The 25,612-nt window shown below is 43.8% G+C and overlaps 2 protein-coding genes across 2 annotated transcripts in view; one reads left to right on the forward strand and one right to left on the reverse strand.

Moving 5' to 3' along the window:
• Positions 1–4,373, forward strand: part of camkk1a (calcium/calmodulin-dependent protein kinase kinase 1, alpha a) — a gene marked incomplete at its 5' end in the record, with an annotated part of 53,684 nt that extends 49,311 nt beyond the window's left edge. Inside the window, 2 exons of the mRNA XM_080549394.1 lie at positions 2,595–2,642; positions 3,767–4,373. Of these exons, the coding sequence (XP_080405520.1) occupies positions 2,595–2,642; positions 3,767–3,836 (118 nt within the window). The 3' untranslated portion in view covers positions 3,837–4,373. The remainder of the gene's footprint in view (positions 1–2,594; positions 2,643–3,766) is intronic.
• A 3,966-nt stretch (positions 4,374–8,339) lies between these two features.
• On the reverse strand, positions 8,340–25,080 carry p2rx1 (purinergic receptor P2X, ligand-gated ion channel, 1; the record flags this gene model as incomplete). Its single annotated transcript, XM_080549460.1, has 14 exons — positions 24,902–25,080; positions 21,558–21,702; positions 17,876–17,947; positions 17,303–17,372; positions 15,158–15,245; positions 14,670–14,750; positions 13,404–13,545; positions 12,251–12,396; positions 11,530–11,620; positions 11,359–11,424; positions 11,161–11,256; positions 10,565–10,651; positions 9,479–9,523; positions 8,340–8,360 (listed from the first exon to the last, which is right to left on the reverse strand). Exons 1-14 carry the CDS (start codon positions 25,036–25,038, stop codon positions 8,340–8,342), a joined length of 1,287 nt encoding a protein of 428 aa, XP_080405586.1. The 5' UTR covers positions 25,039–25,080.
• Positions 25,081–25,612: the final 532 nt, after the last annotated feature.

Genomic DNA, 25,612 nt, shown 5'->3' on the forward strand with positions numbered 1-25,612 from the left:
TTTCTCTAGGGCTCTCTCTCTCTGATGGACAGGGCTAGGAGGGGAGGGGCTCTCTCTCTAATGGACAGGGCTAGGAGGGGAGGGTCTCTCTCTCTCTGATGGACAGGGCTAGGAGGGGAGGGTCTCTCTGATGGACAGGGCTAGGAGGGGAGGGTCTCTCTCTCTCTCTGATGGACAAGGCTAGGAGGGGAGGGTCTCTCTCTCTGATGGACAAGGCTAGGAGGGGAGGGTCTCTCTGATGGACAGGGCTAGGAGGGGAGGGTCTCTCTCTCTCTGATGGACAAGGCTAGGAGGGGAGGGGCTCTCTCTCTCTGATGGACAGGGCTAGGAGGGGAGGGGCTCTCTCTCTAATGGACAAGGCTAGGAGGGGAGGGTCTCTCTCTCTCTGATGGACAGGGCTAGGAGGGGAGGGTCTCTCTCTCTAATGGACAAGGCTAGGAGGGGAGGGGCTCTCTCTCTCTGATGGACAAGACTAGGAGGGGAGGGTCTCTCTCTCTCTGATGGACAAGACTAGGAGGGGAGGGTCTCTCTCTCTCTGATGGACAAGACTAGGAGGGGAGGGTCTCTCTCTCTCTGATGGACAAGGCTAGGAGGGGAGGGTCTCTCTCTCTCTGATGGACAAGGCTAGGAGGGGAGGGTCTCTCTCTCTCTGATGGACAAGGCTAGGAGGGGAGGGTCTCTCTGATGGACAAGGCTAGGAGGGGAGGGTCTCTCTGATGGACAAGACTAGGAGGGGAGGGTCTCTCTCTCTGATGGACAGGGCTAGGAGGGGAGGCTCTCTCTCTGATGGACAAGGCTAGGAGGGGAGGGTCTCTCTGATGGACAAGGCTAGGAGGGGAGGGGCTCTCTGATGGACAAGGCTAGGAGGGGAGGGTCTCTCTCTCTCTGATGGACAAGACTAGGAGGGGAGGGTCTCTCTCTCTCTGTTGGACAAGGCTAGGAGGGGAGGGTCTCTCTGATGGACAGGGCTAGGAGGGGAGGGTCTCTCTCTGATGGACAGGGCTAGGAGGGGAGGGTCTCTCTGATGGACAAGACTAGGAGGGGAGGGTCTCTCTCTGATGGACAAGGCTAGGAGGGGAGGGGCTCTCTGATGGACAAGGCTAGGAGGGGAGGGGCTCTCTGATGGACAAGGCTAGGAGGGGAGGGTCTCTCTCTCTCTGATGGACAAGACTAGGAGGGGAGGGTCTCTCTCTCTCTGTTGGACAAGGCTAGGAGGGGAGGGTCTCTCTGATGGACAGGGCTAGGAGGGGAGGGTCTCTCTGATGGACAAGGCTAGGAGGGGAGGGGCTCTCTGATGGACAAGACTAGGAGGGGAGGGTCTCTCTGATGGACAAGGCTAGGAGGGGAGGGGCTGCTAACTTCACAAGTGACGTGGATGTGTCTAGATGCCCTGTGCATCACTGAGAGGGAGCACTACTGCCCCCTGTTGGGGGAAATGGCTCATCTCTGACCGTCTGACTGTCCCTCTGCAATCAGACCTGGCTGGGCTGTGTCTACAGGGTTCCCGCACTAGTCTTAAAAAGCCTTGAGTCTAAAATCCAGCGATCCGATTTATAAGGCCTAAAAAAGGACCCAAATTTCAGTTATTTGGTCTAAAAATGAGGTGCTAAGTCTTTATAAATGAGATCCTGCAAGGAAATCAGTCCGACCACATCTATTTACTTGGAAATTAATCAAGCTGGAACCAAAGAAATGCCAATTCGCTTCCTTTTTTGTCTGTGTGGCAGTGAAATCCCTAATTTCATCACCTCGAGGATGACAAAAAACATCACATGGTGTCGCGAATAGGTCTAAATTTATATTCAAAGAGGTCTAAAAAAGGTCTAAAAAGGTCTTAAATTTGACTTGTTGAAACTTGTAGGAACCCTGATATAACGCTGGATAAGAGACATAACAGCCTGGTCCGTTTAGTCACAGATCTGGGCTCAGCCTTACCTTCCCAGAACCCTAACATTAACCACTAGGGGGAAAATGTATGATGACCTCAGATCAGTGTCTGCGGGTAGTACATGTTTGGCATTTAGCAGACGCCTTATTCCAAAGCGACTTACTAAGCAAGTGAATCATCAATCCACCAGTCGTAGCAGGAAGAGTCATCTAGCTCAGGCCAGGGGCCATTGGCAGTCTCAGTTATAGAAGAACAAAGATTTTTTTTAAAAATTATTATTCTTTTTTGTTCTAGTACCATCCGTCTCTGAGACCAGCTGAGAGGGGCCGTAGTAGGACAAGGCCATGTGGAGTTAGTATGGCCCCCTCATCTCTGGCCCTTCCCACCGGGAAGTGTGGGGCGGCTGTGTCTCAGGAGGTAGAACCGGGAGGTAGAACACCCCAAAATTGCTCCCAGTGAGCGGGCCGGCGCCTTGCATGGTAGCTTGCCTACCTCGCCATTGGTGTGTGAATGTGTGTGTGAATGGGTGAATGAGAGGCCGTTGTAAAGCACTTTGGAGCAGCTTTGGAGCAGCAAAAAAGGGCGGCGCTATATAAGTGCAGTCCATTTACCATTTACCATGGCCCCTCCCTCCTTCTCTTGTGAGCCACGCCCCCTGTGACCTCTGACCTTGTCTCCATTTTCTCCCCTACTCTATCTGCTGCAGGGATGCATGGCCGTTTCGCCCCTCTTTTAAGCTCCACCCCTCCTTAAGGTAAAGTTGTGTGCTGTCTGCTGTGCGCAGACTGTCTGTCAAAACCACCCTCCATCTTTCTTTTCTTCTTTCTTTCTTTTCTTTCTTTCTTATTATACAGGAAAAGATTCAAAGTCACATGACAGATGTTCAGATGTGTTACAGTTAGACTGGGCCTGACTCCGTTAGAACTGGTTCACAGCAGGTTCCTGTTCTGCAGCACCAAAAGACACAGAGTCACGTAAAACAATACGAGAAGTAACCGTGGGAACAACCAGTTGTCCTCCGCCGTTCATAGGGAACGAGGGGAACAGCCTTCCTCCCCACTGAGCTCTCTGTCATCTCCTTGTCACACGTCTTGTTGTTGTTGTTGTCGTCGTTGTCGTTGTTGTCATTCAAATGTGACACATATTGTATATGTGACACATATTGGTGTGATGGTGTTTTTGGTCCGTTCATCAGTGCAGTGACTGGAGCCATTACTGTAGATTTTAGGTGGCTCCTTTCTCTCCTGTCGTAGGACATAAAGAGGAGGAGACTGCAGACACGTCACGTGTCCTATGGACAGAGTAGTAGACTTCTCTGGAACATGTATTCATAAGATTGACAGTATTGGTGTCTGTTGCATCTGAATCATGACTCTTATTACTCTTATTATGTTGACAGTGTTAGCCAGCCAAACTGTCACACGCCCAACAACATTGTAAGCTGATGAAAATGTGATGGCAGGCTGAATGGTCAACAATTATGCTTACTAATCTCCTTCTCTCTCTCTCTCTCTCTCTGTACCTCCATTTCTGTCTCTCTCTCTCTCTCTCTCTCTCTCTGTACCTCCATTTCTGTCTGTCTCTCTCTCTCTCTCTCTGTGTACCTCCATTTCTATCTCTCTCTCTCTGTCTCTCCATTTCTGTCTCTCTCTCTGTCTGTCTGTCTGTCTCTCTCTCTGTACCTCCATTTCTGTCTCTCTCTCTGTCTGTCTGTCTCTCTCTCTCTTTACCTCCATTTCTGTCTCTCTGTCTCTCTCTGTCTCTCTCTCTCTGTCTCTCTCTCTCTCTCTCTCTCTCTGTCTCTCTCTCTCTGTCTCTCTCTCTCTGTCTCTCTCTCTCTCTCTCTCTGTCTCTCTCTCTGTCTCTCCACTCTTTCAGGAAGGGCAGCAGTGGCGAGGGGAGAGAAGGAGAGCTGGAGGACCTGCATGAAGACGAGCCTTTCTCCTGAGTGAACCCGCTCCTCCAGTCAGCCCAGCCCCCACCCAGCCCAGCTCTACGGCCCTCTGAGCAGCCCCACCTTCCCCTCCCCTTTAAACCCCATACGCTCCTCCTCTTAAACCCCCACCCGCACAACGCCTCTCCCTTTAAATCTAGAACACACTCCTCTCTTATAATCCTGTCCGTTGTCCTGGCGCACCCCTTACAAGTATACTCCTCTCTTCTCTCGTCGAACACTTGGCTACCTCTCGTTCTTCTCTTTCCTTGGCTTTAATCTCTCTCTCTCTCTCTGTCTCCTCGTTCGCCCTTCCTTCTTTTATGTGGTTTTTATTTTTAAATTCATTTTTTTATTAATAATGTTTTTTATTGAAGGACAAGCTGGAAAACATGCAATGGGCAGTAAAACAATATTTTCCTTCCATTTTTTTATTTTTTAAACAAAAACCAGTCCCTCCCCCACCCCCCTCCCCCATCCTATCCCTCCCGCCCCCACTTAGAGCAATATAGCACACTGAAAAAGGAAAATATTCCATAACAGAGATTCTACATATCGTTAGCCTCATAGCATAATTGCCTAAGTCATATTTTGGCCAAATTGAGATATCTGCCTAACTCTACTCTCCTAACACTGCTGATTCACTGGGCATTATTGCCTATGATGCCATCAGCCTATCAGAATGCTTGTTACATTCCAAAATCACTATCTGCCCAAGTCATCTCTTTGACACAGGCATGTTTGACACTACATACAAAGATGGCTCGGCTGACCACAAGTGAAGCATGACTTGTTGTCTTGCCCCAACATGGTAAGCTGTCCCGGTCCCTTCCCAGTGCCATCAGAACACACCTCAGCTGCCTTTTGCACCTGGGACATGCAGTCCCACAGGGCTCCCAACGCGGGGCGTCCAAGCTTGATTGGTTCTACAGATAAGCTGCTATGATGGTATGTGTCCCGCTAATAGGAGGATAGAAATCAGCTTCCAAGAACGATCGGCATGAAATTATGAAACGATGGCTCTCTGTTTGAGCTGGCTTCAAGGTGACAGTCCTTGTTACAGGATGTGTCATCATCTTTTCCTCTCTAACCTCCATTAGAGCCCGCCCTCTAAAAGCCCCCCCCCCCGCCTAAAGCAACTGTTCTCCTTTGTCATCCTTTATGCGTGTTTGTCTGGACCTTTCCTTCTAATGCTTCTCATTTACACTTTTCATCAATGCCTTAGAATATTCATAAACAAAAATGGAGGCCCCTCCATTCACAGGGTGTGTGTGTGCGTTTCGAGTTTCAAGTTCCAAGTTCATTCGTTACGTCACATTACACAAGTATAACGGAGTAAAATTCGTAGGCTTCGGATCCTGACATTGCATTGCAGCACCAGACATAATAAAGGCGTAATAAATCGAGCATAACTCAAGATAAAAGTTAGTCAGTCTTACAGGACACTAAGTGTGACGTAAGTGTGCGTGCGCGATCAGATGGTGCTGTAATCAGCGAGGGCTTTCAGACGGCAGTCAGCGATCATGGAGCGTTAGCTGCATTGTCGGAGGTGACTAGTTCAGTACTCAGAGAAGAGAAGACTGTTAGTCACTCCATCTCTCTCTCTCTCTCTCCCCCCCCGCCTTTCTTCTAGCCCAGGCACTTAGTGCTGTGACTAAAAGCATGTTGACAGACAGATGCGCTGATCACTTTCACAGGACTGAATAGGACTATTTCAATATGTTGATTAGGCCGACCGCTAACCAAAACATTCGCTTTTCACATCAATGAATCCTCCGCGTGATTAGAGATCCCCAGGACAGGACACACGCTCCCTCTTCAGACTCAGAGCTCTTCTATTGTACCTATAAGCACTCTGGTGAGAATGAGAGAGGAGCGATAGGCGATGGTCGCCTCTAAATGAAGTGTTAACGACAACAAACAGCTAATTCTCCATAATAATAATAATAATAATAACTTTCATTTATATAGCGCCTTTCAAAAGAAAACAAGGACGCTTTACAATTCTACGGGAAATGGTCAGACAGACAAAACAGCAACAACAAACAAAGCAAAACTGAAACATTGACTAGGGGCCAAAGGCCTTGGAGAATTGAGGGCTAATTTGAAGGAGTCCAGGGTGGGGGGGGGCGTTGCTGATCACTATGGGGAGGGAGTTCCAGAGAGTAGGTGCGGCCACGCTGAAGGCTCTGTCCCCAAAGGTCCGTAGGTTGGTGCAGGGGGTGGATAGCAGTTCCCATGTCTGCGGACCGCAGGTTCCGGGAAGGGGTATGCTGGGGGAGGAATTCATTCCATGAATAGAGTCATAGAAAACAGAGGAAAGTGAATCACTCTCTTACTAAAAAAGCAGCATTCGTTACTGGATGATTCTCACTGGTTTGAAACCCACAGAGCCAAATGTGTCCGAGGATGTTTGAAAAGTGTGAAAAGATGCAACCAGTTAAGAGGTTTATTTGGTTGGAGATAGAGGCAGTATGGCTGCTTCTCTCGTCCTCTCGTGGACATATCAGCGTACCAGCTCTCATACGCAGATGGCGCCAGATAGTGTTTAATCTCACGCCCTCTCTCCCTCCATCCTCACTCCTCTTCATCTATCTGTTTTTTTATTTGATTATTATTTGTTTTCCTCCTGTTGCCACTGCTACATAATATCCACCTATTTATGGCTGCCATCTTTAATGGTGCTTCTCACTATCAAGTGTTTTATGTCTTTTCCATTGCATGCAATTTGGTGGAGGATTGTGGAGGATCACAATCAATCAGCCATTTGAGGAGCTTTTGATTTTTTTTTTTATCAATGGCTTTGGTTCTGCCATCTGTCTGCAGCCTGTGGAGCGTATAGTCTCGCATGCTTACGGCGGTTCTCCACAGGAGCTTTGAAAGGTTTGTCTGTGACACGGACCAGTCTGATGTGGTTGAGACTCTGTTGAAGGACTGTTTGAACAGAAAACAGAAGGCACACGCTGTGAACGCGTCTCCACTGGGTTCAGGCTCCTTTGAACTGTCATCATCGTGACTCTTATTTCATCTAACAGAGTGATGCAACAAGCTGAAGTGAATTCTGCAAGAAAGATGAAACACTGTTTTTATGTCTGAAGCATTTGTGAGAATCTGTATTGGTGTCTATGGTGTATCCATTTTACCTGTGTGTGTGTGTGTGTGTGTCAGAAGTGCAATATTGTTGTCATTGTTGAGTGTTGTACAGTATATGTGTTGTCCTGGTTCATAGCTTGCCCCTAGGCACTATAGGGGCTCTACCCTTGCATCTTTAATTTGCAGGTACGTTGTTGTGAGTGATATTGGTACTGTTATGATAATCAATAACATGGAATTGCACATTCCCCCTAATCTGCACTCGCTACTATTCCCTCAGACACTGGTTACATTCCTGTGCTCTATTGCAAAATGACTCCATATGACCCATTCAGACCTAACTGTCCATCTATGACTCCATATGACCCATTCAGACATAACTGTCCATCTATGACTCCATATGACCCATTCAGACATAACTGTCCATCTATGACTCCATATGACCCATTCAGACATAACTGTCCATCTATGACTCCATATGACCCATTCAGACCTAACTGTCCATCTATGACTCCATATGACCCATTCAGACCTAACTGTACATCTATGACTCCATATGACCCATTCAGACCTAACTGTTCAGTGCACCTGTGTCAAAGCATCAGTATCTATGCCCCCTGCAACACCTCATTTGAATTGCAAAAAAATCTACTTTTCTCAATTAGGGAAAATGTTGTAGGACATATTATGCTTTTATCAATGGGTTTCATATGCGTCACAATGAATTTGATCGATGTGTTTTAAAGATATAGTTTTGTCCATGATTTCTTTGACCAAAACATAATTGTCCATTTAACCAGATGAACCAGAAGGCCGTGGGAGCAGCAGGTGTGTACATAGTGTTAAGGACAGTGTCTGGGTTTCTGCATTGCTGCTCTGTGTGTGACTGTCTGTCCTGGTCTGTGTTAAAGGTGCCTGTCATGTGTTCATAGATGTCTGTACTGTATTGCATCTTTCTGAATGTATCTGTTGAGGTTCATCAAGTTCCACATACAACAAAAAAGCATGGCACACCTGTACTGAATGCAACTGTTACAATGTAAATATGTACCGATATATAAAGAAGCTATTTTTTGCATGCTTTTTGTACACTTAGACATTATCAAAGACAATAAAAATATCAGAATCATTGTGGAATCGAGCCTTTTTCTGTCTTAATAGCTGTACTAAGCAGTGTTTCCTCCAACACAGCAAACCAAACTATCTATACATACATACATACGTTTTATTTTAATTCACAATTGTCAAATCGTGAACCATCAATGAAAATGATTTCATCTCGTTACAGTAAATGGTTATTATTTCTGGTGTGTGTCAGAGACAAGTAGTCCCATGTCGTCTGTTTCTAGGTTTCTATGACAACACAGCACTGGACATGGCAACATGAGCAGGGTCGTCCCTGGAGGAGAGAGATGGTCTGCCTGGTCAGTGGCCTCCTGTAAGGCTCTGAAGGAACATAAACACATACTGTAACTATGGTCATTCTGCCACCCCCAGGGAACAGTGTTTTGTCAGTTCAGTACTGTATTACAGTTTTCTCTCAATCTATTTCACACTAACGTCGGAACTTGAGACACAATGACCAAAAACCTGAAACTCGTGTACCTTATCTCACACCAATTCTGCACAAAGACAAACACATTTCCTGCTTTTCACCCGTTTTGCGGTTCTAAACCACACAGTTAACAAAACACTTAACACAATTCTCAATTCACAATCTTCCTTGATAAAAAAAAATCTCTTGTGTTCACATGGAAAACACTACCGTTCAGAATGCCAAACTCAAACCACCAATCACACCATCACACTCCTCATATGGGCAAACACCTGTTGCTTGTGAATTAGCGATCATAGCTTTAGCAATATAAGGTGAGCGGAGAACAATCGAGGCCAACTTTGCAATTTTTACAATTTTGCCAACTTTGACCAAAAAAAGTCCACATGATATCCTTTGATAATGTCCTTTCCAATCCCTGTGTGTCAGGCAGACCCCCACTCTGACTGCAGCACGGCCCCGGGGTCAGCCAACTGTCACTCCTGTAGGACAACAGACACACACACACACACACACACACACACACAGTATCACACAACTGGAGTCTTATTGTGCCCCCCCCCGACCAATATGTTGACATGAAGGCTGTAACAGGGTTCCCGCGCTGGTCTTAAAAAGCTGTTAAGTCTAAAATCCAGCAATCCAATTTATAAGGCCTAAAAAGGTCTCGAATTTCAGCTATTTGGTCTCAAAATTAGGTGCTAGGTCTTAAAAATGAGATCCTGCAAGGAAATCAGTCCGACCACATCTATTTACGCAGAAATTAATCAAGCTGGAACCCAAAAAATGCCAATTCACCTCCTTTTTTGTCTGTATGGCAGTGAAATCCCTAATTTCATCACCTCGAGGATGACAAAAAGCTATCATATGGTGTCGCGAATAGGTCTAAAATTCCATTCAAAGAGGTCTAAAAAAGGTCTAAAAAGGTATTACATTTGACTTGTTGAAACTTGTAGGAACCCTGTGTAAGGTTGTTGAAATAATGTATGCCACTGAATACATGTCTTACCTTGGTCTCTGTTGTCTCTGGTGTGCAGATCATTGAATCATGTTCCTGAGAGACAGAGTCATAGTTAGACCCACACTCACACTCACACGCAAGACCTGGCAAAATTAAGATGTTAGACTATTAAACACTGCATGAGAATACAATTAATTAGAATATAATTTAAATATTTAAATAAATATAATTATTATGTCTCAACCCTACTGTAGGCTTCATGTTTTCCAGCGAGGGTGCAATATGAATGATTTATATGAAAAGTTAATGGTGATTAACAATATGATTTACAATATTGATCACATAGCTGCAGTCATGGACAAAAATATTGGCACCCCTGCACTTCTGTCAGGTAATGCACCACTTCTCCCAGAAAACTGTTGCGATTACAAATGCTTTGGTATTCACATGTTTATTTCATTTGTTTGCATTGGAACAACACAAGCTGAGAACAAAAGCCAAATCTTGATATCAATCAACACAGAACTCCCAAATTGTAAGAAATAATCGTATTTCACGCATGTAATGCTCCTTTAATTTGTATTTGTGGCAAGTTACAGGTGGCAATATAGACATCACACTTGCAACCAGTTAAATGGAGAAAAGTTGACGCAACCTTTGTGAAGTGGCCAGCAATAAGTCCAGATCTAAATCCCATAGAACACCTGTGGAGCGATCTCAAAACAGCAGTTGAGAGAAGGAACCCTTCAAATGTGAGAGACCTGGAGCAGTTGGCATAAGAAGACTGGTCCAAAACTCCAGTAGAGATGTAAGAAATTCATTCATGGTTACAGGAAGCGATTGATTTCAGTTCTTTTTTCCAAAGGGTGTGCTACCAAAGTTTTGTCCAGTCCATTTTTGGAGTTCTGGGTGGAATGATGATCAGTTGTATCAATGATCAATGATCAGATTTGGCATTCCTCTGCTTTTGTGTGTTGTTCCAATGCAAACAAAATAAATACACATGTGAATACCAAAGCATTTGTAATTGAAAGTGCAGGGGTGCCAATATTTTGGGCCATGATTGTACATCCTTTAAGAGGGATTTTGAGTCCGTTCTTCAATCTAATGTATGTTTCTACAAGCACCACTTACTTTGGTTTGGATAATGGCTCGGACTATTTTTCCTGCATTGGCCTCTGGGATGTAATAGATGAACGTTTTTATACCAAGTCTGTTGCACTGCAAATAAAGACACAGTCTGCCTGTCTCATTCTGTTCCTCAAGAGAATAGCTGAGTAGGAGGACATTGGGTTAAGTTGATCTCTGATTTCTCAGGTTCTGTCAGCACACTGTCTGTGTTGCTTGGTAACTATCTGCAGGGATATCTATGGAGAGCTTTAGCCTCAGGATACAGAAGCAGAGATTGACATTGTATGTTGTGCTGTACAGAAACATGTCACGGATATAAAACACAGCATTGGTTTCTGCTAGGTCACTGAAGGGGTGTCCCTTTCATTTCTATTTTGGTAAGGATAATCTAATCACTGAAAAGAGCCAAAATACCAAAATAGCACGGTGGATTTCTTGTGAGAGCAGAAACTGTTACATAAACTAATGGGGATACTGTGAAGGTCAGCTCAGGTTTCCTCACAGCTAATGTGTGAACGCCCCTCTACTGCCCTCTTGTGTTTAAACTGAAGTATCAGGAATATATCAACGTTATAAAACGTCTACAAACTCACCTGTACTTGTGCACTTGTATTTGTTTGTTTGAATTTCATGTTCTTATAGAAATCTCTCTTGGGAAGTAAATACAGGAGCACCAGGTCACACACCACAGTGGCCTAGGAAACATTAGACAATTGTACATTGTACAGGGTTTACACAGGAAACACATGAGTTATCATCAAATCCTGTATATAGTGTTTCCTCAATGCAAGACTCACCACTCCAAAAATGCCTACTCCAGAGCCTATAGCTGTCAGTGTTGGAATGATATCAAATTTTCTTGCCTGTGAAATAACAATAGAGAACCAATCGCAATCTCTTTCATTGAAAGTTGTCAGACACGATACGATGCAGAAACATTGGGACATTCAAAGACTGATTATACTTACCAGAGAACGCACAATAATATCTACCCGAACACCAAACACTTTCAGAAGTGTTCTTTTTTCCGTCTTGTCCTCCACATAGTGCTTTGCATACCTACAACCACAAGTTCCTTTTCAGTCCCTCAACTTTCCAGTCTCAAATCTTTTCGAAAACAATGTCATAGCAGTGATTATACAAGCTACCCTATTTTGGGGGAGTTAAGGTGATCTCAGATGTAATGAAACCAATGAAGTATTTTATCAACTGATAAAATATCAATCAGTGTCAAGCAGTGTTAATTTTGTCAGGCTTTTTAGTCACTTAGTCTTTGGTGTTTAGATGAAGATGCACACCAGTTCTAGTCACACCAAGTCACCTCCATTTTTCTTAGTTCCAGTCCAGTTCCAGTTGATGAAAACTGAAAACATTCCAGTGCAGTCTCAGTCCACAAAAACCCCAAAACATTTTAGTCTAGCCGTAGTCAGCAACGAAAACCTAACCCTAAAATGTTTTGGAGTTTTTGTGGACTGAGACTGCACTGGAATGTTTTCAGTTTTCGTCAACTGGAACTGGACTGGAACTAAGAAAAATGGATGTTACTTGGTGTGACTAGAACTGGTGTGCATCTTCATCTAAACACCAAAGACTAAGTGACTAAAAAGCCTGACAAAATTAACACTGGTGTCAAGCCCTCACAAGAACGGTCAACAAACGCTTCAGTATTGTAGTGAGATTTGACCGCACCTGAAGTTGTAACCCACAGATGCTCTGGCCTTGTCTGTCTCATTGGGGTTGCCATAGAGACCGTGGAAGCTGTAACTAGGACGACAGTTTGACACATCATAGTCCAGGTTACACGACCAGTCAATGACAATGCCAATGGCTCCACCCTGTCAACAACACACTCCAGTCAATAAACCACAACAAGCCAACAAGGTAGAGGGAAACAATTGGAGCACACTCAATACCAACACCAACTAGAACAGTACACGCATCCACAGCCAGGTAACATCACTGTCACTAATGTGTGACCGAGGCAGGGTTTGAACCCTGGCCACCCCATGGAAGACACGCGTTAAACTCTCGAAGCTAAAGCCGAAACGTTCACTTGTGTGACCAAGGCTTTAGCTTGGGGAGCCAAATGCATGTCTTCATGTGTCACGCGGGTGATCTCATCACCTAAATTTACATGTCATTATGTCAATTACCCATTATGTCAATTACCCATTATGAAAGCTAGATTTGACAGCATCTGACAGCATCTTCAACGTGACATTTTCACTCTGACTGTATTCCCTTCAAGCGTTTTCCACAACGACTGATGTCTCTCCAGTGAAAAGAGAAGCATTTACATTTTTGACATTAAGCAGACACCTTATTCCAAAGCGACTTACAATCAATACATTTGACAAAGCAAGTGAATCATCAATCCACCAGTCGTAGCAGGAAGAGTAATCCAGCTCAGGCCCGGGGCCATTGATAGAAGGAAAAACCTTCTTCTATCACCTTCTTCTAAACCTAACCTTTTTTTCTTCTTTTTTTTCGATACTGGAGAAACAGAGAAACAGTACAAGGGGGGCAAATAGAAGTTTTTAGGGGACACAGTAGAGGGGAAAAGCGGGTGTCTTCAGGAGACACAGTGCTGGGGGGCAGTAGATGTCTCAGGAGGAGCAGTTAAGCGCTTTGAGTTGCATCCGTGTACGAAAGGCGCTATATAAATAAAGTTTCACTTCACTTCACTTCACTTAAGGTGTAACCTGAAGAGATGAAGATCTTCAGTCTACGACGGAAGACTGTAGTGACTCTGCAGTTCTGACAGCCGTGGGAAGCTCATTCCACCTCTCTCATGCACATACTAAACGAGTGTAACTCCCTCCTCCTCCCATGCACAGTTTACCTGTTGGGCTATCTTGTAGAAGTTGAACCCAGACCAGGCGACTATGTCTCCCAGTCTGAAGATGGGGCACAGAGGGGCTCCGTCTGGGTGATGGAGACATCCGCTGATGTACTTGGCATCCACTCCCTCTACCAGGTTACTCCTGGAAAGAGAAACCATTTTTTATCTTGATGGATATATTGATGACTATTTCTACTGTTACTAAAAAGGGGGCGGCTGTGGCGCAGGAGGTAGAGCCGGCGTCTAATGATCACAAGATCGGCAGATCGGCGGTTCGAACCCCTGCTGGCCACGTGTCGAGGTGTCCTTGGGGAAAAAAACACTTAACTCCAAAAATTGCTCCCAATGAGCAGACCGGCGCCTTGCATGGTAGCTTGCCGCCATTGGTGTGTGAATATGTGTATGAATGGGTGAATGATATATAAGTCAGTCCATTTACCATCGAATAGTAAATGTCATGCCATGTCATGTCTCTGATGTGATGCACTGCTGTGAGGTCTGCCTGCCCTGCTATCCTGTCCTTATAAGGGCTGTCTGGCTCCAGGTTTATCAGCATAATGAATCTGTCCTAGCATGGGTTAGCATTCACCAGCCCGTTAGTATCCCCTGTATATACCCTGAGCATCTGACGTCCAACACGTAAACATGTAGATGTGTGGATATGAAAGTGACCTGTCACCTGATGGATAGTCCCTCCAGTCTGGCCCTGCTCATGTTCCCTCTGATTCCCTTACATTCAGTACTCAAGTTGTAAAAGAAAATCAGGGGGGGGATGGTGGATTTGATCATAAGGGGACAATTTTAGCATCCCCACAGCGTCAGTGACTTCAGTGTCAGTGACTTGGTAAAAATGTCATTGCATGTGTGCATGCCCCCTCCCTCGCCCACAGTATTTTACTCAATATGTGCAAAACTAAATGTTGAAATAGCAGTAATACCACGTTCATTGATAAAATGACATAAGGGATGGAAAGGGGGGATGGCAGTTTTAGAAGGGGGATGATTTTGACTGTTTTTATTTCAGGGGGGATGCCATCCCTCATCCCCCCTCAACTCGAGTGCTGCTTACATTCCCTCACCCTAAATGAGTGATCTGGCAGACTGTATGTACGCACATAATCACCACCACCACACGTCATCAAAAATCCAAACTTTGTTTTGTCATTATTTCTTGTAGGGTTGACATACCCTCAAGAGTTTTGGGCCATCATGTGACAAGTAGGACTACAATGAAAAACAGAAAGTTCCAGAACAAAGATCTCTCACCTCGTAACACCAAACTGTGCGAAAGTCACTGAGTTTTTGATGAACAGCGTGTAGTTCTCTGCTGACATCAGGAGTGGTGGACTGCACGGAAAACAATAGAATGAATTAACAAAGCGTGAGTTTAGAATGATAAGGTTCTATCTCCGTTTAGGGTAGTTCAGAGATATTGAGCATCAAAGTTTTTACATTCCATTATGTTTTGTGAGATGGAACCTTTGTATTTTATTAATTACTAACCAAAAATGTCAACATTTTAAAAATAACACCACACAGGCATTAATAAACACCTAATGGATCAGATTATGTAAAAAACTCAATTTTGACCAAAAATGGAGATAGAACCTTATAATTCTAACGTCACGAAAGCTTAAAACATAACCAACAACAAGAATATATTATAATGCCCCTCTAAACTATTACCCACAGACTCATACTGTAATTCTGTACCATACAGTATAGAGCTTGACATGTTTAATGATTTTACATACTCTGGGATGTGTCTGTCGTCTTCAATTGGGCACCAAGCCAACACCTCGCAGGTTTGGGTGTCGTTCACACACATCCCTGTCATGTAACCTTGGGTTGGCCAACAGCAGGACAGACAAAGAAAAGACACATTGGATAGCTTTCATAAAATGGAGCCCCACTGAACCCACTGGTGTAGGACTAAGACGATGGTGCCTTTCATATAAGCACAGATGTCTAATCCAAATATTGAACACTTTTTTTTTTTTTTTTACATCTTATCTAAAAATGTGTCTCAATAGAAACACCAAAAGAAATTGTTAAGCACGCAAAAAAAAAAAAAGAGCTGAGATGGCAATTTCTATCTTTCATCTGAAAGTATAATTTCCTCTGGATGATAAGCTGTGTTATCGGTTCCTCTCATCCTAAATTGGAAGAGAAGTGTGAGATTCACTGATAAGAGGACTGTACGGCACAGTCACACAAGACCGGACCGAAGACAAGAGCCCCCTGGCCTTGGGCCGAACTTTAGCAAGTGTGAAGTGTGTTCACTAGCCTCTCTACCACCTCTACGGCCTACCCCCGACACATCCCTCAAAGATCTATGTCCCCTAGGTCAACATGCATGTTCTGACGCCAACAGATCTAATGCCTCCGCCAACACCAGACTGATTGAAGCTGATGTTAGTGAGAGAGAGGTTGAAAGGGCTAGGATGTAAGCCAGAGACAGAGAGACATAGAGACTGTTATGAATTGACATAACCGGCCTTTGAACTGCCTGATTTATGCCTGCTGTATATATATTATATAGGCTTATCTGTCTACGTCTGTCTGTCTGCCCTGTGGATCTGTGTCTCTGTGTGCGTATGCTTGTGTCTCTGTGTTTGTCTGTTATTTAACGGTTGTGTGCATTGACATTTAAATGTGTGTGGGGCCGTTTACTTGTAACCTGTATTTGCATGATTTGACAAATTGATGTTATCCATGGTACTCGCCACGCCCTCGGTTGGGAAGAATATGGAAAGTTGTTGATTCTAATGAAGCAGTACTTTTCCTCTGTGGAGGAGTTGGGGAATGCTTGAATAGTCCAAATGTTTATCTTATCTCTGGCTATGTGTTTAGTCAGGATTGAGTGAGCTAGCTTATATTATCTCGTAAGCCTAGAGCTACAGTCAGAGGGGGTGGTTCTAACAGCCCTCTGTAAATACTGTACTCCAAAACTCTCCATCTCTCATCGCTCTTATGTCACGGGTATGTAACCTGAAAGAGACAATATGCTAGAGGGAAAGCTAGGATTAAGTTAATGTCATTTTCTCTGTGTACCACATGTACAAAAGAAGAGATTTGGTGAGGCTGCATTCTCATTTTATGCACCCAGATTGTGGAATGCACTGCCAGTTTACATTAGGGATGCAACCTCAGCACATATGTGACTGCTCCTGGTGTTTCTGGACACCTCTCGGAAATGAGAAAGACGTCAATTTTTTTTTTTTTTTTTTTAATTTTCGTTTTTTTAGCTAACATTCAACTCGAAGATGTGAAGTACCCACTCGTTATTTTTCCGAACAGTTTTACGTTCATTAAATAAGTGTAATCTATAACACAATGACTTCGTTTCTTGTTGTTTGATGGGGATTCATTATCTTTGATGGGGATGTTCTGTGCTTAGTGATTTCCGGTGTAGCAACTTTCAAATACTCATGTCGTCTTCAATTTGTTTCCGATTTCAATGTATGATGCATCATTTGAAAGCTTACAATCTGTAGTTTAAGCACATGTAAAAAACAGAAAAATGATTTCGCCTACAGGTAGCCCTTTTCATTGGGCTGTGTCACATATGTTCAAGTCAAGACTAAAAACCCATCTTTTTAATATTGCCTTTAAATGACTAAATAATTAAATTAAGATTATATAATGATTAAAGCACTTTGAGCTGCAACGTTTGCAGAAAAAGCGCTATACAAATAAAGTTATTATTATTATTATTATTATTATTTTGATCATCAGAGATCTATCCTTTTGAGGTCATTTCAAAGGTCAAAACAACCAAGTGTAAGTCACTGTGGAGGGGAGGGAGGAGGCTAGTTTGGACTATGAGGCCAACATGACCGTTAGTCAGCGAGCAGCGGTGACACTGTCACGCCGTCAGGACTTTACCAGGACTTTACCATGTCCCGTACGTTTGTATCTCCCTTCTTCACAGTCAGCAGTGGAGTTGCAGCGGTGCTTGTCTGGCAGCTGGAGGACAGAAGGAGCTGTGGTCAGTGTTTGTTTGTGTGTGTGTGTGTGTGTGTGTGTGTGTGTGTGTTTGTGTGTGCGTGTGCGTGTGTTTGTGTGTGTGTGTGTGTGTGTGTGTTTGTGTTTGTGATTGTGTGTGTGTGTGTGTGTGTATTTGTGTGTGTGTGTGTGTGTGTGTTTGCGTGTGTGTGTGTGTGTTTGTGTTTGCGTGTGCGTGTGAGTGTTTGTGTGTGTGTGTGTGTATGTGTACGTGTACGTGTATGTGTACGTGTACGTGTGCGAGTGTGTATGTGTGTGTGCACCCTTTCTTTAGAACTGTAATGATTTGCTGTGCAAATAGATATGGAAATGACTGTATGACTGTATGACTGTATGACTGTATGGCTGTATGACTGTCCTTCATATTACAATGCTGAACAGTGGCAGATTACTATTGCTTGAGACATTTAGTTGTTGTTTTTAAACAAACAAGGAAACATAGAGAGACAGAAAGGTAAACTAACCTCTGGACATTTCCCCATCTTCTGACCCTCAGTTATAATGTAGTTGGTCATCACAACAAAAGACGAGGACCCCTAGAAAACAGGATAAAGAATGAGAATGAGGTCAAAGTTCAATCCTAATTCTGTTATTGTTTGCTGGATTTGGTTGACTTGTAAATGTCAACACACCAAGAGGTCATGAGGTAGAGTCACTTGTCATTTGAAAGGTTACTGTGTGACCCGTCGCAGACCGCTTGTTGTCCGTGGTCATTTCAGCGTGTCCTGTAGAAAACCTTCTGTTTCTGTTAACGCCCTCAGCCTTGTGTTCCGTTCCCATTCCCATCTCCTCATGTAAATCATTCTCTAGTCATGCTGTAAACTCACAGGCCATATACACACTGAACAAAAATATAAACGCAACACTTTTATTTTTCCTCCCAATTTTTCACGAGTTGAAATCAAAGACCTAAGACTTTTTCTAGGTACACAAAAGGCCTATTTCTCTCAAATTGTGTTCACAAATGTGTTTATATCTGTGTTAGTGAGCACTTCTCCCTTGCTGAGGTAATCCATCCACCTGACAGGTGTGGCATATCCAGATGCTGATTTGACAGCAGGATTAAGTCTCTTAAGTCTCCTTCAACAAATGAAATGAATCAATAGGATTTAAATCTGAAGATTGACTTAGCCAGTCAACATCTTTCCATTTTTTGGCTCTGAAAAACTCCCTAGTCTCTATTGTAGTATGTTCTGGGTCTAGTCTTACTCTATGATGAAACGCTGTCAAAGATGTTTCTGTGCACTTTAGAATTCATCCTGATGCTGCCGTCAGCAGTTACATCATCAATGAAAGTAAGGTCATGTTCTCACATGAAAGTCTGAATCAGGACCCGGAGCAAGTGGATGAGTTTGCAACATTGTTGCATAAATTATTTCTCTGATTTGCGTTCTCACAGCCCTTCATGTAAACGAAGTAACATATACAATCGAAGCAAAAGACATGGTAGTTGATTGGTCAGAAAAATTGAAAATTGCCCGTTGTCCCGCTCTTATCCAGAACAACACGCATGCGCTGTTGTTTTCCTATGGACAGCCTCGATGTGTCGTTTCTAACCGGAGCAAAACCACCCTTTTCAAGCGGAGCATCCGTTGGTTGTTTGCTCCGGGAGCGACTTCGAATGCGCGTTCTCACAGCTCCAAATGACGCAGAGCAAAGCAAATTTTATCCTAAACTCTGTTTCAAGTGAAGCAAATGTTCTAGTGAGAACACACCCTGAGCCAGTTCCAGTTGAAGCCATACGTGCCCTAGCCATAACTCCCCCTCCACCATATTGCACAGATGAGGTGATACAGTATGCTGTGGATATTGGGCAGTTATTGTTTTTTCTCCACACTTTACTCTTGCCATCACTCTGGTACATGTTCATCTTGAACATGGTCAAAGTAAGCAAAGAATAATTGGTAAGATTAAGATGAATAAACTAAACATTGGGATGTTATAAATGCTGCTCCAGTGGCATTCATGTTAGATCAGTGGTTCTCAAACCTCTCCTCGGGGACCACCAGCCGTTCCACATATTTGATCTGTTCCACCACCACCAGCACACCTGATTCAACTAATCAAGTACAAACCATAATTGCTTTGCACTTGATTAGTTGAATCAGGTGTGCTGGTGGTGGAACAGATCAGATATGTGGAACGGCTGGTGGTCCCCGAGGAGAGGGTTGAGAACCACTGGGTTAGATAATTCCATGGTGTTGACATTCAAATCCAGAAATTCAGCATTTCTGTGGGGACCCAAGCATTCATTCTCTTACCATCGGTCTCTTATCAGTAAACCACTTCTCCTACTGAAGCTCAACTACCAAAAGAGATACACATCTGCTCATGTTTGACTCTTCATTTAGAGCAGATATTTAACAGAATTTGGGGGAACGTGGTTACATGCCAGGAAGATTTTTATGGTCAATCAAACTTTGGACTTGTGAGAAGTCGTCCTTGTTTGGCAGAGACGTTTGAAAGTAAACCTGAAAGTCCATCATTCATACTGTTTAGATTTTCTCACAAATGTTGATTTTAGTTCTGGTTAAATTATTGGAAATTGTATCGTAACACAATGTTAATCATTTAATAAGTATATACGCAGTAACCATACATCGTTCTTTTGTTGTTTTATAAATCCAGACAATGAAATCTGTTTCATTTAGTATTAATGCTTGACCTTTTTTTTCTTGTTTGACATCACCTGACAATCTCCTTAAACCAGTTCTCAATTAAACAGTCCCACACCCACACCTCAAAGCACACAGCAATATCGTCTTTACAGGACTTCTCTGGCACAGCCAACAGGAATATCCTACTCTACATCTAGGTAAACAATGGAGTCTGTTTGCCCAGTTTCCTGTTTGCCTTTGTGTTTGCCTATCTGTATGCAGGATGGGGGCAATAACTCATAAGAGCAGGGGAATTAAATTATTTTTTTCTCTCATACCTGTTTATTGGAAACATTTCAACCATTGGAATTTGAATTAGAATTTAGAATTAGAACTTTTCAAACTTGAATTTAAATCAAATGTTCTATATTGCGTACTTTGGAAATGTCATACGCATTTCCTAATGAATGCAGTCTTTTGTATTTAAATAAACAAGATGATTTGTTTTAATCATTAGCTAAGCTGAGCTGCCTAAACAGTAAGATTAATGGATGATATGAGAGTAGGGGAAATAAGAGAGTAGGGGAAATAAGTATTCAGCACATAAAAAAAATCTAATTCAACATATTTCCATTGCAGCTATTCACATTAAATGTAGACCAGACATTGGGATTAAACTCAATAAAACTACACAGTTTAAGAAATTGTATCACAAAAAAAAAGTTATGTGCATAAAGGGGAATGACACAGGAAAGAAGTATTGAACACGCTAACTGTTTCCAATGACAGCTTCAAAACGCTTCCTGTACGAAAAAACTAATCTCTCACAGTGATCACATGCGATTTTGGCCCATTCTTCAACACAGACAGTCTTTAAATCTGGAAGATTCCCCGCTGGGGGGCCCCGCTGGTGAATCTTAATCTTCAGTTCCCTCCACAAATGTTCAATTGGATTTAAGTCTAGGCCAGTCCAACACCTTTATTTTCTCACTTTTGAACCAATTGACAGTCTCCTTTGGAGTATGTTTTGGATCGTTGTAGTGCTGGAAGATCCACCCGCGTCTCATCCTGATCATCCTGGTGGATGGCAGCAGATTCTTCTCAAGAATCTCCCGGTACATGGCTCCATTCATCTTCCCTTCGATAACTTGGATTCCACCAGTACCACGAGAAGAGAAACAGCCGCATACCATGATGCTTCCACCTCCGAACGTCACTGTAGGTTTGCTATTATTAGGATCATATACAGAGCTATTTCTCCTCCCCAAACATGGCCACATTGTTGCCGAAAAGTTCGATTTTTGTCTCGTCGGATCAGACTACATTCTCCCAGTAATCTACAGGCTTCTGTAGCAAACCTCAAACGGGTGGTAGAGTGCATTGCCTATTGTTGTATTGTTTTTGTGACAACTGTACCCGCTACTTCCAGGTCTTTCTGGAGCTCTGCTCTAGTGGTCCTTGGCTCTTGGGCTACTAACTTTTCTGACTAACTGTCTGACTGCCCGGTCAGAAATCTTGCGCGGAGCTTCTGTGCATGCCAATCACCCACCTGCTGAGGGAAGACATAGTCGGCCACGTCCCAGACTCTCTCCTCTCCGTCTACATTGGTGTAGCCCACACCCTTCATCTTGGAGAAGGTGGAGCTGATGGCGGTGTCTGTAGACTGGTAGCCTTTCTCATAGAAGAACACCCACCTGTATGGAGCAGTAGACACACACGAAGTTAGGGCTTTCAGCAGCCAAGTTATCAGACCCCGGGCAAGGACAGAGATCTCTGAGTAACATCTCTGTACAACCGTTTCACATGCCAGTGTATGTGGCAATGACTTAAGTAACAACCAGTTCTGCCAGTCCTAATTGTCAATCACCAATTATGTCAATCACCCATTGTGTCAATTACCCATTATGAAAGCTAGATTTGACAGCACCTGACAGCATCTTCAACGTGACATTTTCACTCTGACCCTTCAAGCGTTTTCCACACTGACTGATGTCTCTCCAGTGAAAAGAGAAGCATTTACATTTGACATGTTTGGCAGACGCCTTATTCCAACTTACAATCGATACATTGTGTACAAGTGAATCATCAATCCACCAGTTCTAGCAGGAAGAGTAATCTAGATCAGGCCAGGGGCCATTGGCAGTCGTCGTGATAGAAGAGGCACAGTAATCCCAATGATAACTGATAGCTCCTGATAACTGATATTGTCTATTTCCTAGAGTTGTTACAGCAAGCTGATGCAACCCACAGGCCAGAGATATATACAGTAGTACAGTATATCTAAACAGCCAATGCAATAAATGTTTAGCTGTGGGATGGAATGTGATAATAATAATATTACCTACTGTAGTTTCATATTGTCTGTCTCCCTGTCTGTCAGTCTGTTTTTCTGTCTCCCTGTCTGTCTGTCTGTCTGTCAGTCTGTTTGTCTGTCTGTCTGTCTGTCTGTCAGTCTGTCTGTCAGTCTGTGTACCAATGAACCTGCTCCGTAAGGATGGTCAGCAGCCTGAGAGTGTGATTAGGAGTTAAACCGGCGTTTTATGAAGAACATATAAAGTAATAACCCTGTTGCATCAAACACCACATAGTCAGGATGTTCCCACTGTATCTTCCAGCTGTCTTTTTTGACTGTACTTACATAGCGCCTTTATCCAAAGAGCTTGACAACGGCCTCTCATTCACCCATTCACACACCAATGGCGGTAAGCTACAATGCAAGGCGCCAGCCTGCTCACTGGGAGCAATTTGGGGTTCAGTGTCTTGCCCAAGGACACTTCGACATGTGGCCAGCCAGGGCTCGAAACCACCGATCTGCCAACCTTGCGATCATTAGACGGCGACTCTACCTCCTGAGACACAGACGCCGCGTGTGTCTTCCAGCTATTAAAGAGACAGCTCTTGTTTGTTTCTTTGATTGTGTTTCAAAAAGAAACAAGAAGGAAATTGCTACAAATGTTGGCAACCTTAAGGAAGTGGTGAAGGGCGCGGCTGTGGCGCAGGAGGTAGAGCCGTCTAATGATCGCAAGGTTGGCGGATTGGGGGTTCGAGCCCCGGCTGGCCACATGTCGAGGTGTCCTTGAGCAAGACACTGAACCCCAAATTGCTCCCAGTGAGCGGGCCGGCGCCTTGCATGGTAGCTTGCCGTCATTGGTGTGTGAATGTGTGTGTGAATGAGAATGTGTGGGTGAATGAGAGGCCGTTGTAAAGCTCTTTGGATAAAGGCGCTATATAAGTGCAGTCCATTTCAAAGCATGAAATTAGCTTTAGCCAATGTAATATTTCAGTAAGAAATCAGTAAGATCAGTATCTGACCTGTTTCCCAAGGCTGGTGCACTAGCGACAGAGACAGAGAGACCATCTCTCTGATGTGTGAATGTGCTGACGCGCGCAGCGTGTTCAGATAAGTCTCCTGGTCTCTACCAGGGCCGTGGCTGATCCGGTGTTGAAAGGCACAGTCATTTCTGATCCTGTCTGTCGAGAGTCTCATCTAATAATCTAATCTAATCTAGTCTAATGAGGAGAGTCCTGGACAGGCTCCTAATCAGACCCCCCCCTCTTGTGTCCTGATGACAGAGGAGAAGGGGGCTCTCCTGTCAGTTTCACTGTCGTGTGCCAAAGGGTAATTGATATCAAAAGAGGCTACAGATAACCAAGCAACGGGACAAATCCCCTCCAACCTCTACTTTGGTCAAACTTGCGGTGACAGCAAGGTTTAGGACAATGTCCTGGTGTCAAAGCTCTGCATGGACCATGTGATAAGCATCATATCAACAACTCGTGAGCTTAGAATGATAAGGTTCTATCTCCGTTTAGAATGATAAGGTTCTATCTCCGTTTAGAATGATAAGGTTCTATCTCCGTCTAGGGTAGTTCAGAGATATTGAGCTTCAAAGTTTTTACATTCCATTATGTTTTGTGAGATGGAACCTTTGTATTTTATTAATCACTAACTAAAAAATGTCAACATTTTAAAAATAACACCCACAGGCATTAATAAACATCTAATGGATCAGATTATGTGAAAAACTCAATTTTGACAAAGATGGTGATAGAACCTTATAATTCTAACGTCACAAACTGTCTACAACCTTAGGGCAGTACAGGTTGTTGTAGAAACACCTGGGCCAGCCTTTTCCAGTTGAGACAATGTCTTGAAAAAATGCTGCACCTCTGACCTGACACGACGTGACATGTTGACCACAGTAAGAGCAAACATTGCCTAAACACACACACACACACACACACACACACACACACACACCAAATCATGTTTACCTCCCTCTATATTGCTGTGCATCACACTATTTGCAATGCTACTTGTGGTAGCTAGTGTAAGCAGTATCTATCTATGTGAGCAAGCATGCAGTATGTATTGTCTTGACGTGAGTCTAGGAGTACAACATTTCATTAGCCAACACTAGTGATAAGAGAGATATCTCCTCCTAGTCTCTGGCTCCTACTCCGCTTTTAACAGAACCAGCTGCAAGGCATCATCCCTTACTAGCTACCTGATAACCACTATACTGCTGCCACAATAGCATATAGTTCCTGTCCTACTTACAAATGCTAGCTCATGTTTGAATTAAGTCATCAACACTTCAAAATCAAATGCCTCTCATGAGTAATTGGCAATAGTTTTCTACTTAAGACTGCCACTTCATGTTTCAGAAATGTTTCTAGTTTACATTTCATTCCAACAAGCAATGTTAACAGCTTGACTTAACATTGAAAAAGAGTCTCTTCAATGTGATGATGGGTGATGGTGATGCATTTTCGGAATGTCTTAGTCAGTGACATGCTGAAACATGCACTGTGAAACAGTTTCCCTCTACTACTGGTAACTTTCCCTGTTTCAGTCATCAGAATGCTTTACGTTTAAACAGAAGGTCTTACCCGATAATGTAACCCAGGACTCCCAGCTGGATCAGTCGACATACGACCCCCACCCTCCTGTTCCTCACCAGCACCTGGCGGGGGGTCTCGTACTCGAAGAAGAAGTCAGAGAAGGCGTTAGAGATGTAGCTCTTCATCTTTAAGCTCCACGGAAGAGAGGAGGCTCTCTCCGTCCCACTTGTGTATATAAACCCTGCCACTTTCTCACTCTCACTGTCACTTCCTTTCCCTTATAAGAACTTCTGCCTCCTTTAATCAACAGATGACACACTTCATTGGCAGTGTGTTGGACTTCCTCCCTGCCCCTCCTCCTCCTCCTCCTCCCCCTCCCTCTCTCTCTCTCTCTGTCTCACACACACACAACCTTTCTCCCTGTCACCCTTCCTTCACAAACATGTGCGTGTGTGTGTGTCTTTCTCTCTCACACATCAACAGGATCTCTCTTCTCCCCTCTCTCCTTCCAAAACAAACAATCTCTCTTGAGTATTTCACTAAACACCTTACACAGCAGTAATAAGCATTACACAGCATTATATTCTATACATTTATACAGACCACGCTCATTTCCCCAGACACTATCTTCCAGTATGCTACACAGAGATAGGAGCCACAGATGTTTAAAACAGCCATGCATTAATGCATTAGGCAACTCTCTTCCTATTGATCGGGCTACTTGGTCTGGCCATACCCCGCACTAGGCGACCCTCTCTT

The sequence above is a fragment of the Nansenia antarctica genome (genome assembly GCF_963989245.1).
Source record: "Nansenia antarctica genome assembly, chromosome: 20".
In the NCBI taxonomy this organism is placed as follows: domain Eukaryota; kingdom Metazoa; phylum Chordata; class Actinopteri; order Argentiniformes; family Microstomatidae; genus Nansenia; species Nansenia antarctica.